The following is a 14030-nucleotide window of genomic DNA, read 5'->3' on the forward strand; positions in this document are numbered from 1 at the left end:
CCTGGCAGCCGGAGCTTTGACTGGAAATGCCCCCTGACCCCCCCCCCCTTTAAAGACTGGTTCTGCCCATATGCCCCATGCCACTTTCTTTGAACGTCTGGTTTCATGCAGGAAGAACTCCCCAGGGGTTAAGAGTTGTTTAGTGGAAGAAGATCAAAAACTGCCTTGGAGGGTGGGGGACTCTCCTTCCTCAGGAGGGCCTGAGTTGGGCAGCCTTGCATGACAGAAGGAGGTCAGAGTAGATGGCCCTTGGGTCCCCTTCAAACTGGATGATTCTGTAATGCCATTGTAATCCTCATTGTTCAGCCTCAGGAGGCAACAGGGTGGGGGTCACTGGCACCATCCCTTCCTCCCAGGCAATGGAGCCCAGAAAAGTGACGCTGGGACTGACAAGACAAAGGTCGAGACCCCCAGAGACGAGATCCAGGGTCCAGAGAAACAAAGCTCCCCCAAGGCGGCATGGGACTCTGCATTTGGGGGCAAAGGTAGATGGTGAGAAAAAGCCACAGGAAAGAGCTGGGACATAGCTGTGGGGTGGAGGGGGCCCTACAGGGATTGTTGGGGGCACTGAGTTTGGAGAAGGGACCCCTGAGAAGGGGGATGCAGCCATCTTGAGGTCCCTGCTCCACCGTCCAGCACTCTCCTGCTTAAACGGAGATTGGGCTTCAGTTGCAGATCCCTGCATGACAGAAGCGGGTTGGATGAAATAAACCCTTGCCTTGCAGCCCCTTCCAGCACTATACGTCTGCCAGCAGAGGGGCATTTGGGAGGGGGTTGGCCACTCGGGTAATTTTGACTGTTACTAAGGGCGGCAAAGTGGTAGATGCAGGAGAACACAGCAGCTTTTTATTGGGCGAAACCGAGCTCTGGCGCCCACTTCAATCTGGGGTTTGCCAGGCCCTTTGGTCCCAAGCCCTCCAGGAGGAGCTTTTGCAATGATTTTACTATCAGTCTTGGTCACTTGTACTGAGTGACCATACTATTTAAAACAAAAACCAAATTTTGCACATGTCCCTTTGGAGGGTTTCACCCTGGAAAACAGCCCAGAAAGGTTTGGGGGAAAACACTGTTCCCCTCTGGGGCACAAACCCCATTGAAAGCTGAGCTGCATCCCTCCCAGTAAAGAGCTCTGCCATTAAGACCATGGGATTACACACAAATGTCCATGTACTGGTTGGCGCCCATGCATCCTCTGCCTCTTTCTCTGCTTCTTCCCGCTGAGAACCTCTGACCAGTTGAGGGCCCAGCTTTGCCAGCCAATGCTGAAGGTGTGACTACTGCCCTACCTGCTCCTACCTTGGCAAGCGGGTGCAAGGGGCCAACCGGTCTTCTGCCCAGTGCGGAGGGATCTTGGTGGCACAGGATGGGCACTGCTTAAAAGATGGTCTTTAGCCAAGTTCAGGATGAGCCCCTGGGCAATGGCTGGAGGGCTCTTTGCATTTGGGCCGGGAAGAAGACCCACCTTCTGCACTGCGCAGGTACATGGCTCTGACACCAGTTTATTTCTCATAGCAACTTGGCACAGGAAGGCCTTCTCAAGGGGGGCAGTCTTTTTTTATCCCCTAGCCATCCTCGCAGGAAGGGCCCCGTGGCCCCTCTTTCCTGTCCCCCACCCACCTACCCAGGGAGCCCCCCATGTTCCTGTGCACTTCAAGAGGGGGCAGCTGGTTGGGGGCCTTCTTCCTTCTCCCCCTCTTGGTACATCTTGGAGATGAAGGGATTGGAGGTTTTCGGGTATCAGTGACTACTTGGGAGGCAGGGATGGGTGATGGAGCACATCGTCCATTGCACTGAGTTGACTGCCTCCCTTTCAAAGTGGGCAGCAAGTAAGCAGCAGTGGCAGTGGGGCAGACAGTGAGTACTATGGGCAGCCCCCTCACCACCTCTGCCTTCTCCAGATGGTGCTCCCTTCCTGCCCCACTGGCTATAGGGCAGGTGCCCTCCCTGGCTACAATGGCACACACTCTTCACTTTTGGTGCGGTTTGTGGGTAGGCTTACTCAGCCCAGTTAAGAGTGTGCTTTACAGGTTTTCTTGCTTGTTTTCACAACAGTCCTGTGAGGCAGGCTGTAAGGTTCTCATTTTGCGAAAAGGGAGCTAAGAAATGCACTCAGGGCCAGGGCAAAGCTCCCTGCCATTCGCACAGAGGGGCAAGGGGGGACAACAATGGTCCTGGTTGCAGAACTGGAACCCAGAACCCCTGAAGTGGGCCCACAGTGAGTTTTCCTTGAAAGTTGAAAGGGGCAGTGCTGGGAGGGAATGGACAGGGAGCCCTAGTTTAAGGCCTCATATAAATGCATTGCATGGGGAAGCAAGGAAGGAAGGAAGGAAGGGAGGTGGTGGCTCGGGGCCTGGTTGGGACACAGACATGCAGTACTGCTTAAGCGCCCCAGGGGACTACATGCTCCAGCATCCTGGGGAGCCCAGAGTGGGTGGTCTAGGGGGCTCCAAACACAGGGACCTCCTCTTTCAGCCTTGGGGACCGCAGCCACTCGTGGATGGCCTCTCCTGACCTCTGCCTTCCTCCAATCCTTCACAAAAGCCACCTGAGCCGAGGCTGGCGGTCATTGCCCACCAGTTCACATCCCTCCACTGCCCTGGATTTCATGCCGAAGGAGGGAAATTTTTTGGGGGGTGGCCACCCAGGTAATATTGCTTTGTGTGATTTTGTGACACAAAGCTCGCCAGAGAGAAGGAAAGAATTCCTTTGTAGGAATGCAAATCTTCCTTAAACTCATTCTGGTAAGAGCAAAGAATTTTACAATTTTTCTCTCCTGTGAGAAAGTCCTTGTGGAAAAAATGAAGAGTTTGGGTCTCTGCCCAAGAATACACACCTGTGGTTGGTTTGTACACATGCACACATACGCATAGCAGCCATGTGTGGTCTTTGTGCAGGAGTCCTGAGTGAAGGGGGTTCTAGTCTGGCCAGGGGTCTCCTAACTGGGCTTTCTGGCTCTGGAGAGGCCCCTTTTTTGTCCATGAGTTGACTGTTCTCCAGCCTTCATGCCCACCTCTCTTCTAAGCCGTGGGGCTGGGTCTCCCAAGGCCAGGGGGAAGGACTGGCCTGGTCCCATGGAGGCTCTTCCTTTATGGGGGGGGTGAGTTGCCCCAGGGGCTGTAGATGACCCAGTGGACCTTCCGTGGGGAGACAGGAGAGGATGGACATGGCTGCCATGGGGGGGGCATGCCTCCTGAGGCCCCACTGCTGCTGCTACTCCTCCAAGTAGGTCCCATTGTAGCTGAAGGGCTCGTGGAAAAAGCAGACCTCAGAGGCCATTGGACCCCAGCGCTGGATGTGGACCCCCTCATTGCTCCCCGGTGGGGCTGGTTGCACGATGACAGTGCGTCTGGAGGCCACAGAGGGGTCCTCATCAAAGAAGTTGAAGGGACGCAGGTAGAAGCCCACCATGTTGCCTGGGGTGGCCGTGTTGGGGATGTCCTCCGCATGAGGGATGTGGAGGAAGCCCACCGTCATCCAGGCCACCAAGTCCTGTGGGTGGGAGGGAGAGAGGGAGACCCTGCTGGTCACTCCTGGCCCACTGAAGCCCACACCAGACTGGTGCCCCTTGGCAGGGGTCCCAGATGGGTGGGTGGAGGTCTTCCCTCTCCCCCCTTTGCCCCCTCCCCTCCTTCACTTCACCTCGTTCTCAATGCTCTCGTCGTTCCGGAGGAAGTTTTCAAAGGAGCCGGTGGGCTGCCAAGGGTCATTCTGGATGTAGAGGCTGCTGCTGGTGTCCTCGTTGTCATGCTGCTGAGTCACAGCCAAGTGGTACCTGCCACGTGGGGGGGAGCATGAGGGTGGGATGGAGGAAGGGGGCATCATGCCCATACTTGGGAAGAGGAGAAGGAGACCCCTCCCCACCCCCAATTCCTCCTCCTGGGTGCCTGAACCCTCTGTGGCCAACCCCACAGCGTCAGTGCAACAGGGTTTAGGCCAATTAATGATAATTAATCATTACTGTATGCTTTGTTTTAATTCATTTAATATGGGTTCCCTATTGGGAACAAAACAGGACATAAGAAACTTATATAAATAAATAACGGGGCATTTGTGGGCCAACAAAGGTATTTGTGGGCTGGGGACCCTTTGCCCAGGGCTGCTCTGACCATCAGAGGCAGTATTCCAGAACCCTCCAGCATCCATGGTAGAAGCAGCTCAGGCCGCAGGTTCAGGTGTCTCTTGGGGTCATCCAGTCTGACTCCCCCTTTTCCAGGGCAGGCCCTGCAGCCCAAGAGCCCCAACACAAGATCCCATCACTTCCTGAACCTGCCTGGAGGGATGTGGAGCATGCTGGAAGCCCCTCTGCCCCCATCCAGCTCACCTGCTCCAGGAGACACCGTTCTCCTCCTTCCAGCCCCGCGGGAGGACGCGGTCAGCGTGGGAGTTGGGCTGGAGGCGGTAGCTGCGTTGGTGGCCCCATCGGTTCTTCCGGGTGGGGTTGAGGAACACCAGGTAGCGGGGAAGGGGCTTCCCGAAGGGGAAGGCAGCCTGGCGCTCCCGCAGGCGAGGCTGGCGGTCCAGGTAGGGCTGAACCAGGCGCTGGCTGGGCTCCCAGGGGACGGAGATGTTCTCAAAGGCCACATCCATTGTCTCAAAGCTGTTCCTGGGGCCTGAGAAGGAAGGAAGGAAGGAAGGAAGGAAGGAAGGAGAGAAGGGCAAGGAGAGGACAGTGGCAACTGCATCACTGGGGAGGGCGAGCCCAAGGGCTATCTAATCCAGCCCCCACGTGACAGTGGGGGCTCTCCCACATACACACACACACATCAGAAAACACTGCAAGGGCTATGCAAAAGGATGGATGCCCCAGAGGTCCTTCCACCTCTCAATATTTAACAAAATTGGGGGGGGGGGGGGAGGGTAAGGTATGCCTTGTAGGGTCTGAACTTTCAGGGAGTGGGGACATAATTTTAGCAAAACAAATATTTTCAATCCCAGAAGTATCTGAGACGTGAAACTGGATGTGAAGCTGCCTTTGGAGGGAGACAAAACCACAGCAAAACTGAATAAACATTCGGGGGGGGGGGGTCTGCCCTGCAAGTGTGACCCCCCATAACCCTGCATGACCCCCCCATCCCATCCCCCATCTCCTGAGCCTGTACCCACCTGCGACATCCAGATCCACCTTGAAATGGACCAGGTGGGTGTGGAGGTTGCCCAGCAGATGGGCCTGGATGCGAGATCCGTAGCGGACTCCCTCGGGGGTGTAGAAGGAGGCGTGGACGTAGCCCGTGGCGTGGACCCGGGCCTCCATCACCCCGTTAGGGTACAGGAGGAAGTCCCAGATGTAGTCGTAGTTGTAGACGGTGGAGGAGCTGCGCAGGACCAGCACGTGACCCTCCAGGCCACCGTAGAAGGTGGAGCCCCCCTGGAAGTCACTGTCGAAGTGGCGCCGGAGTGGCACGCCGGTGGGCAGCTCAAAGAGGCAGAGGGCACGTGGATAGCGGACAGGTCCGTCAGCGTCATAGTAGTGGTAGGCATCCACAAAGGTGGCCACCTCGGGGCAGTCGATGCCTGGGGCCAGTTCATGCGTGACGGAGCCCATGCCCCAGCCCACATCAATGTACTTGGTCTGCATGGCGGCAGGAGAGTTGCCCCCGTAGAAAGCGATGGCCTCCTGGACGCTCACCTCATAGGCCACGCGTTCTCCATTGAAGCGCATGTCAAAGAGCTGCAGACCGGTGGAGCTGCGGAGGCGGAAGGCCAGGCTCCAGCCACTGTAGGCCAGATGGTTCCCACACAAGGCATAGCTGTGCCCACTTGGTTCACACACCTTGGCCCCGGGTTTGTCGGTGGGGGGCCCAGTGGTGAAGTCCCTGCGTGGCACGAAGGTGGAGAAGAGGCTCTCCTCTGGGTGTGGTGGGAGGCGGACCACGGACACTGCACCCCGGCCGTACTGCTCGGCCAACTCTGGGGGGCTGGCAAAGTACTGCCCATTGTACCAGACCTTCTCCACTGACCAAAGGCGTGGGTCAAGCTGTTGGTGCTCCACCAGGACCTCCAGGCCTACTGGGTGGAGGAAGAAGCCCTCCACATTGCGCTGAACCATCAGCCACGTGCGGCGTTCACCCGAGGCCAGGCCACGAGGTGCCACCTCCGTGAAGGTCAGGCATCTCTGGCCACAGTTGCTGCCTAGACTGAAGCCTGATATGTCCATCAGGAAGACCTTCAGGGGCTCCAGGAGGTCTGCCAGCCTCCTGATGAGGAACTGAAACTCAAGCCGAGACATCGGCCTGGCAGTGTAGGCCACCGGGTGGCCAGAGGGGCGATAGAAGGTGGGCCTGGGCAGTGGGCCCACCACATACTCAGTCACATTAGGCTTGGACCCAGAGCCGAAGAAGACCACCGCCCGGGCCTTTCGGCGGGGGAGGCGGCCCCCCAAGTCTAGGTAGCGCAGAGCCTGGCTCTTCTTGGGGGCCAGCAGCTCCACCAGGAAGAGGCTGTTCCTGGCGAGGGAGCCCCCCGGGGACCCTCCTCGGTTGGGTTGGAGGTCCAGCTCCGGGCGGCTGGTGAGGAAGTCCCGGATGGCACGGAGCTCTGCGGAAGTCAAGTCAGCAAAGATGGACGTCTTCTCCGGGGATGGAGGGACGGGGCCAGGGCATGCCGCCCGTGCCAAGAGGATCAGTGTCCCGATGACTGCCAGCTGCACCCCCAGGGCACCCATCCTGACTCCAAGGTCCTGCTGGAGGAAAAGAGGAGGAGGCGTTTTAAGGAAGAAAGCCAGGGCAGCCCTTATGCCAAGTCCCTCCTGGCCAGTTATGGCTTCCAGGAAATGCCAGTGGCCAGAAAGTGAGGGCTTTAGGTGTCCAGTTGGTGAAAGGAAGAAGGAGACGATTACCAAGGTGAGGGTGGAAGAGGCACCGAAGCATAGAAGAAGGAAGGCAGGCGGGAAGAAAGGGCGGGCAAGGAAGCCATGCCAGGCGCTCCTTCTAGCAGGGAAATGCCCTGCGCCTCCTCCCCTGTGGCCCTAGAGGAGCCACGCTCACCAGCGCTTTGCCCTCTCCTCTGCTTGACCTGAGCTTGTCCAGGTCTGGGCAGTCCTTGCAGAAGGACTAGAGTGGCAGGTCCAGGGTGTCATGGAGCCCATGGCTGTCTGAGTCCATCATGGCACAGGCCCCCTGCTCCTCCTGGGTCAGTGCCAGGGCAGATGGGCAATGGGCATGGCTGGGGGGCGGGGGTTGAGGCCCTTCAGCACTTGGTGAGGGCACCTGTGGCATGGAGGGCAAGGGGAGCCTTCCCACCCAGACCCCCCTTGGCCTGGCCTATGGCCCTTGCGTCCCTCTCTGGAGCCTCTGGGAAAGGAAGGACACACTGGCCCTGGGCCCGACTTAGGGCAGGATGGCCCAGACCCCCAGACCCTGGGAGGGGTGGTCCTGGGGCTTTGAGTGGGAAGGGCGGGAGGGGCAGGGCTGGGTGGCAGTGCCCCCTGGAAGAGGCTCCGGAGGCAGAGGAGGGCTGGGCATCCAGGCGGTGGGCTATTAGACCCGGGGCCTTCCAGCCAGAGGGGCCCTCCTCCTCCTTGGGGCAGAGATGGCAGGCCCTCCTTGAAGGCTGCCCCGAGCATGTGCAGAGTGCTTTCCCTCGGAGCCGTCCAGAGCCAGGGATCGGGCGGAAGCCGAGAGGGAGGGAGGGAGGGAGGGAGGCTGGCGAGGAGGGGGCGCCCGGGGTCGGGGGTGAGGGCTAGGGGAGAGCCGCTGACTCACTGACTCACTCGCTGGCTGGCTGGCTCTGGGGCTGCTCCCGGCCGGGGCTCCTCTCCGGGCGGACTGAGCCTCGGGCGGCCCAGCGGCGGAGGGGGCTCACCTGGAGGGGGCGGGGACAGGGGCCCTGATTGGCTGGAGCCCCGAGGGGGCGGGCAGGGGGCTGCCAGGCCAGGTGCCCCGAGAGCCCTCCGGCGGAGAGGGATGCCACTCGCGGGGAGGGCAAGAGGGAGCCTCGCCAGCCGCTTCGGCCGCAGCCTTTGCGGAGGAGAAGAGCCCCTTGGAGCAGGAAGGGCCTTCCCCGGCCCCCGGCAGGCAGGGCTCTTCCTCCGGAGGCTGAGAGAGTGTGCCCCTGGCCCTCCCTGGAGCCCCTCCCTGCCTCCAGCCCCTCTCTCCCCAAAACTCGCTGGTGGGGCTGAGGGAGCGGGATGCCCAGGGCCCCGGAGGGCTTCCAGGGCCAACGCTGCCCTCCGGAGCCACAGCCCCCTCCCAGGGAGTGTTGGGGGCATGAGGAGGGCCCTTCCCCTCCTGCCAGGCCCTCTGGGCCCTAGGTCCAGCCGCTGGTGCCCCACACAGAGCCCCCCAGCCCCCAGCCCCCCAGGCCAAGGCGGCCTGGCAGAGCCCACGATCGCCCTCCATGGAGAGCCCTGGTTACCTTGGGCAGGTCACTCTCTCTCAGCCTCCTCTAGTGCTGGCTCTGGCGCTCTCTCTGTGTGCCCTTCGTGCCTATTGTGGGGATGGTACAGCTTCCCACTTAGGGCTATCTTATCATCCCAGTCTGTTCAGAGGAGGGAGAGTGTGCCTTTCCCACAGCCGCCCAAAGGGTCTCCATGGCCGAGACGGGATTCGAACCCTGGTCTCCAGAGTCATGGTCCAAGGCTCCAAGCTGGCTGGCTCTGCTGCGTATGGCAGGAAGGGGAACAACAAGGGAACGGGCATTGGTGCCATTTCGGAACCGCAGCGAAGGAGTGCATTGTGGGATGGAGAACCCCCCCCCCCATTCCCAAACATTTGGCTGAGGGCCTCCTTCGTCAGAGACCCCGGGAAGGAAGGGCACAGGACAGGGACCCTGCCTTTGGGCATGGAGGGACAGGGGATGCCATGCCCACCTGAGCCAGGGCTGCCAGGGCTTCGGGGCCAAAACCTGGGACCAACAAGCCACAAGCCCCTTGCGATGCCATTGGGGGGGGGGCAGAGTCTGGGGGCCCCTTTCAGATTAGTCCATTCAGCATCTGCCAGAGCTGCCCAGAGTGTGCCATTCAGGGACATGTTTCAAGAGCCCCCAACAAATGCCATAACAGAGGAGGGGTATTCCCAGGGGTTTGCAAGGCAGCGCTCTCTCCTGAGGTTCCTCCTCCTGAGGCCTGGGAGCCTGGAGGCAGGCGAGGGACTGAAGGCCGGCCAGAGCTGCTGCTGCTTTCTCTCTTTCCAGGCCTCCTCTGCAGCTGGAAAAGGAGGCGCAGGAGGCCTGGGAGGCCCAAAGGCTTGGCCACAGGTTTTGCGTTTTTGGAGAGAGGACAAGGGAGCATTGCGCTCATAAAAGCATTCGTTTCATGGGATTCAGATGAGATCCGATGGTTGTTTCTTTTGTCCGTGGGGCTAATCCTTTGAGATCAGAGGTGGGAGATGTGCTGCTCCTCAGTTGTGTATCTTTAGATTTAGGACGTTGTAGCTGCCCTTCCCGTTCCTAGCCTCCGTTCTGCTCCTAGGTGCAAGATCTCTTTGACTGTTTCCGTTTCTAGGCTGAATGTCTATCTATCTTCTTCAGGCCTTATTCCCGTCTTCCTTATGCCTCTGCACTTTCCTCTTTGACCGTCTTTAGTCATTCCTCCAAATCCGCCATGTTTCCCACTTGTAGTAAGTACAGTGTCGCCTGCGTAACGTACGCTGCTGATGCTGCTTCCTCCTATCTTCACTCCTCCTTTTCTCAGGATGCCTTTTGCATATATCTTGAACAAATCGTGTGACGAAATGCCTCCTTCTTGCCTGGCTGCCTTTGCCAATTGGGAACCATTCTGTTTCTCCATATTCTCTTCTAACATTTAACTCTTGTCCCAAGGACAGATTTTTCATCAGGACTATCAGATGTATTGGCATCCCAGCCATAGCCTTTCATGGTCTATGCATGCTTTGATCTGGATTTCCTGCATGGCAGAATGGGGTTGGACTGGATGGCCCTTGCGGTCTCTTCCAACTCTATGATTCTATCATTCTATGATTCAAAGGCTTTGCTATTGTCTATAAAGCGCATGCCGATTTTGTTCTGGAATTCCTTGGTGCGCTCCATTATCCATGGTACGTTTGCAATGTTTGCAATGTGGTCCCTGGTGCCTCTTCCTTCGCTGAGCCCCTCTTATACCTCTCTCTCCATTTACAATAGGAGTCTATGCTGCAGACATTTGAGCATAGCTTGTCCTGCGTGAGATATTAATGCCATGGGCCTGTAATCCCTTTTTGTGTGGATGGGGATGAATATCGATCACTTCAAGTCTGTTGGCTACCATTTTGTTTTCCATATCTGTTGAGATATTTTGGTTAATACATACTAGACTTGGTTTTGCAGGTGTGGATTTTAGCAGTTCAGCTGGAATAGCCTTTGCCCCTCCCTGGGTATTTATTTCTGCCAGTTTCTCTTACTGCAATGTCTCCCTCGTTTCTTAGGAGGGGCCAAAGCTAACAAAATGAACTTCAACACAGAGAAATGTAAGGCCCTGCACTTGGGGCAGAAAAATGAAATGCACAGATCTAGGATTATGGGGGACACATGGCTGAATGAGAGACTTATCCGCGTGAAAGGGATCTAGGAGTCTTAATAGACCACAAGTGGAACATGAGTCAACAGTGTGATGCGGCAGCTAAAAGGGCCAATGTGATTTTAGGCTGCATCAATAGAAGTACAGTGTCTAGATCAAGAGAAGTCATAGTGTCACCGTATTCTGCTCTGGTCAGGCCCCACCTGGAATAATATTGTGTCCATTTCTGGTCACCACAGTTCAAAAAGGACATTCAGGAACTGGAGCCATGGGTCCAAAGGAGGGAGACTAAAATGGTGAAGGGTCTGGAAACCATGCCCTATGAGGAACGACTGAGGGAACTGCTGGGGATGTTTAGCCTGGAGAAGAGAAGGTTAAGAGGTGATATGAGAGCCCTGTTTAAATACTTGAAGGGATGTCACGTTGAGGAGGGAGCAAGCTTGTTTTCTGCTGCTCCAGAGAACAGGACCCGGAGCAATGGATGCAAGCTACAGGAAAAGAGATTCCACCTCAACATTAGGAGGAACTTCCTGAGAGTAAGGGCTGTTCGACAGCAGAACACACTCCTTCCTTGGAGTGTAGTGGAATCTCCTTCCTTGGAGGTCTTTAAGCAGAGGCTGGACGGCCATCTGTCAATGCGGATGCTTTGATTGAGAGTTCCTGCATGGCAGAATGAGGTTGGACTGGATGGCTCTTGAGGTCTCTTCCATCTCCACGATTCTATGATTCGGGGTTCATTTTCCTATGGTCCTTTGACTCTTGTGTCACTCACTTTTTCATCTCTATTATCTAACTCTTCTGTGTATTGCATCCAGTGTCTTTTTATTTCTTCGTGATCCTGTAGTATGTTCTTTTCATTGGCATAGAGATTCCCTTTGAGTTCCCGGATCTTGTGGAGGAGGAGGAGGAGTCTCTTTCTTCCCTTTTTGCTCTTTTCCTCTGTTTCTCTGCATTGATCATTGCAGTAGATCTCTTTATCTCTTTATCCTTGCGCACTAGCCATTGCACAGTTGCATTCATGGTTCTGGTCCCTTTTGTTTTGCATCTCGTCTCTCCTTTACTCCTTTAAACATTTCGTACATTTCATTCATTGTTTCTTCTCTTTCCTCTTGGCCTTTGACAGCGTCTTACTGCATTATTCCTCAATTATGTCAATGGTGTTATAATTGCATGATGTACTTTTAATGCATTGAACCCAAGAAGTGCAGTTACTGACGAACAGATAGGGCAGGAATCCATGCCAGTGGCTTGCTTTCCACAATAGGCAAAATCCTGTAGGGAAGACAGAACGATGCATCGCAGCCCAGGCTGGTACGTCTTGTCCCCATGGCCATCCTGAGGACTCCCAGCCAAGGCCATGTCCCCCCCCCCCATGCGCCTGCCCCCGTTTTATGGCCCGGCAAAGATCACATTTCAGGGCTGGAGGACTTTTGCTGAGACGCGAAAACAAGGAGGGCTGTGGACTTTTCTCTGGGCAGCAGCTGCTCCTGAGACAAAGTCTGGATTCCTCTCGCATCTTGCGTCATCCAGACAGGTATTGGGGACATGCCCTCCTTCAGAGAAGAAAGGGGCATCAGTGCCCTTTTTATGCAAGCGGTGGCAATTTCTCAGAGGCTGCATACTCTTCAGGGTGGCACAAGGCCCATGGATCTGTGCTGAGGGATGCTGCCAGGGAGTTGCCACAAGCGTGGCCCTTTGTGGCCACAAAGGGCAGGTGGACTGGGGCTGTTGTGCAACGGAGGAGCGCATGGCTGTTTCACCTGTTGCATAATCAGCTTACACCACAGGAAGGTTTGGCACTAAAGGGCAGGTGCGCACACAAGGGAGTAAGGCGACACTGCGCAGCTCCCCCAAGGGGCACTGGCCAGAGCTGCCAGGCGCAAATGCTCACGCACAGACATACACATACGTAGCTGAGCCGAGTCCATTCCTTAGGCTAAAATCTCCAGGACTGTGACTCCCATCCCTAAAGGTCAGGAAAGGATCCGGCCATCCCTCCTGCCCCACTCCACAAAATGGCCGCTTCTGCCCCCATGGGCAGTGCCAGCCCTTATGTTCAGAGCCCACGCTTAGGAGCACTGGGACAAATTAATGTTGGCAACCATGCCCAGGGCAAGAGGGGCCCATCTGCCCACCAGGATGCCCTTCTCCGGACGCCACGCAGAACCACGAGGGTCCCAGACCAAGACTCCCCCCAAATCTCCTCCATTTCTTTGAAAATGGGGCAGGCCAAGAAAGGGGCAGCACCAACCAAAGAGCAACCACTTCCATATTTTACAGCGTCGTTCAATATGCAACTGCAAGTTAGAAATTTGTTAATAAACCTGAGCGTTTGCAATGTTGGGACTGAAATTATTGAGGACAGAAAAGAAAAGAGGGATGGGGAAGAAAAATACACAGCTGAGGAGACTCAAAGGAAGGAATTTAAATAAGGAGAGGGCAGGAAGATGCCAAACCCATTAAAGAAAGTATTTGTGTCTGTGTGCCTTCGAGTCTCCTGTCGACTTATGGCAACCCCATTGAAATAGAGCCTCCAGCGCCTGTCAGTTGTTGGTGACCTCCCATCCAAATACCAGCCAGGGTTGACCCTGCTTAGTTTCCAAGATCAGACAGGATCTTGTGCTGTCAGGGTTTTTAGGCCCTGTGTTATATTGTGTGTGTCTGCGCCTTAAAGCCCACTTACGGTGATTCCATTCATTTCCTTGGGTTTTCTTTCAGCTGCAAGGAATGCTCAGAGGCGGTTTTGCCAGTTCCTTCCTCTGAAACAGAGCCTCCAGCGCTTGGCTTTCATTGGTGGTCTCCCATCCAAGTACTAAGAGGCTGACCCTGCTTAGCTTCCAAGACCAAGTAGGATTGATGGTGCTTTAGGCCCTAAAGGACATAGTAAGGACCCTATAAAAACGTAGCAGTTCAAGTTGCATTCAGGACAGACAAAACTAATGTTCAAGACGAATAAAAGGCAGTGACATTTACACGCCTGAGTTCAAAAATGGAGAACGGGAAATATTCAGAGAGTGAGCTAGTTCCAGTATTAATGGTTTAAAGGTGCCTATATCTCTAGATTTGTTTCCTAGTTGTCTTAAAGAGAATGGGGATTTTTTAAAAATTAAGCATTTGGGGGCTGAGTGACCGTCCTTCGATGGAGGGTTTGGGCAGGAAAGTGGGCGGTGGGCCATTGGGGAGCATGAAGACGCCTGAAGATCATCCCCCAAAAGATAGGCAAGCTGTCTGCTAGGAAGACTCACATTTCTTTCTCTTTTGGTGCCGGTCTATTTTCTGTGCATCCCTTGTTTGGTGTGAACAGATGGGAAGAAAACCAATTTGGGGAGGAGGGGACTTCATCCCAGAAACCAACATTTTATGGGCCTTACATGTATTTCTTCTTGTGCGTCCCCCAGGTGGACTTTTCGCCAGCGGTTTTCCTTGCATGAATACATCACCCGGATTTCTCTTGGGGTCTATATTTCTTTTTCTGAAAAGCCCTGGGAAGCCTTGAAAAGAGCTGTCAGGACCAGCAGAATCCTTCCAAAGATGCATAATGGGAGCTGCTCCCTTTGCGCGAGCATTTGCAGGCGCTGGG

At 55.8% G+C, this 14030-nt stretch overlaps 1 protein-coding gene across 2 annotated transcripts; it reads right to left on the reverse strand.

Moving 5' to 3' along the window:
• Positions 1-1646: 1646 nt before the first annotated feature.
• Positions 1647-7754, reverse strand: AOC1 (amine oxidase copper containing 1). Of its 2 annotated transcripts, none has more exons than XM_089531485.1 (5): positions 7705-7754; positions 5104-6679; positions 4322-4610; positions 3640-3772; positions 1647-3489 (listed from the first exon to the last, which is right to left on the reverse strand). In XM_089531485.1, the coding sequence occupies exons 2-5, from the start codon at positions 6659-6661 to the stop codon at positions 3211-3213; spliced, it is 2259 nt and encodes a 752-aa protein (XP_089387611.1). In that variant the 5' UTR covers positions 6662-6679; positions 7705-7754; the 3' UTR covers positions 1647-3210. The 2 variants fall into 2 exon arrangements, with proteins under 2 accessions (XP_089387611.1, XP_089387612.1); XM_089531486.1 differs by lacking the exon at positions 7705-7754 and adding an exon at positions 6984-6998.
• Between the last annotated feature and the right edge of the window lie 6276 nt (positions 7755-14030).

Source organism: Sceloporus occidentalis, unplaced genomic scaffold (assembly GCF_023333645.1).
Source record: "Sceloporus occidentalis isolate IW3139 unplaced genomic scaffold, rSceOcc1.0.p SCAF_7, whole genome shotgun sequence".
In the NCBI taxonomy this organism is placed as follows: Eukaryota; Metazoa; Chordata; class Lepidosauria; order Squamata; family Phrynosomatidae; genus Sceloporus; species Sceloporus occidentalis.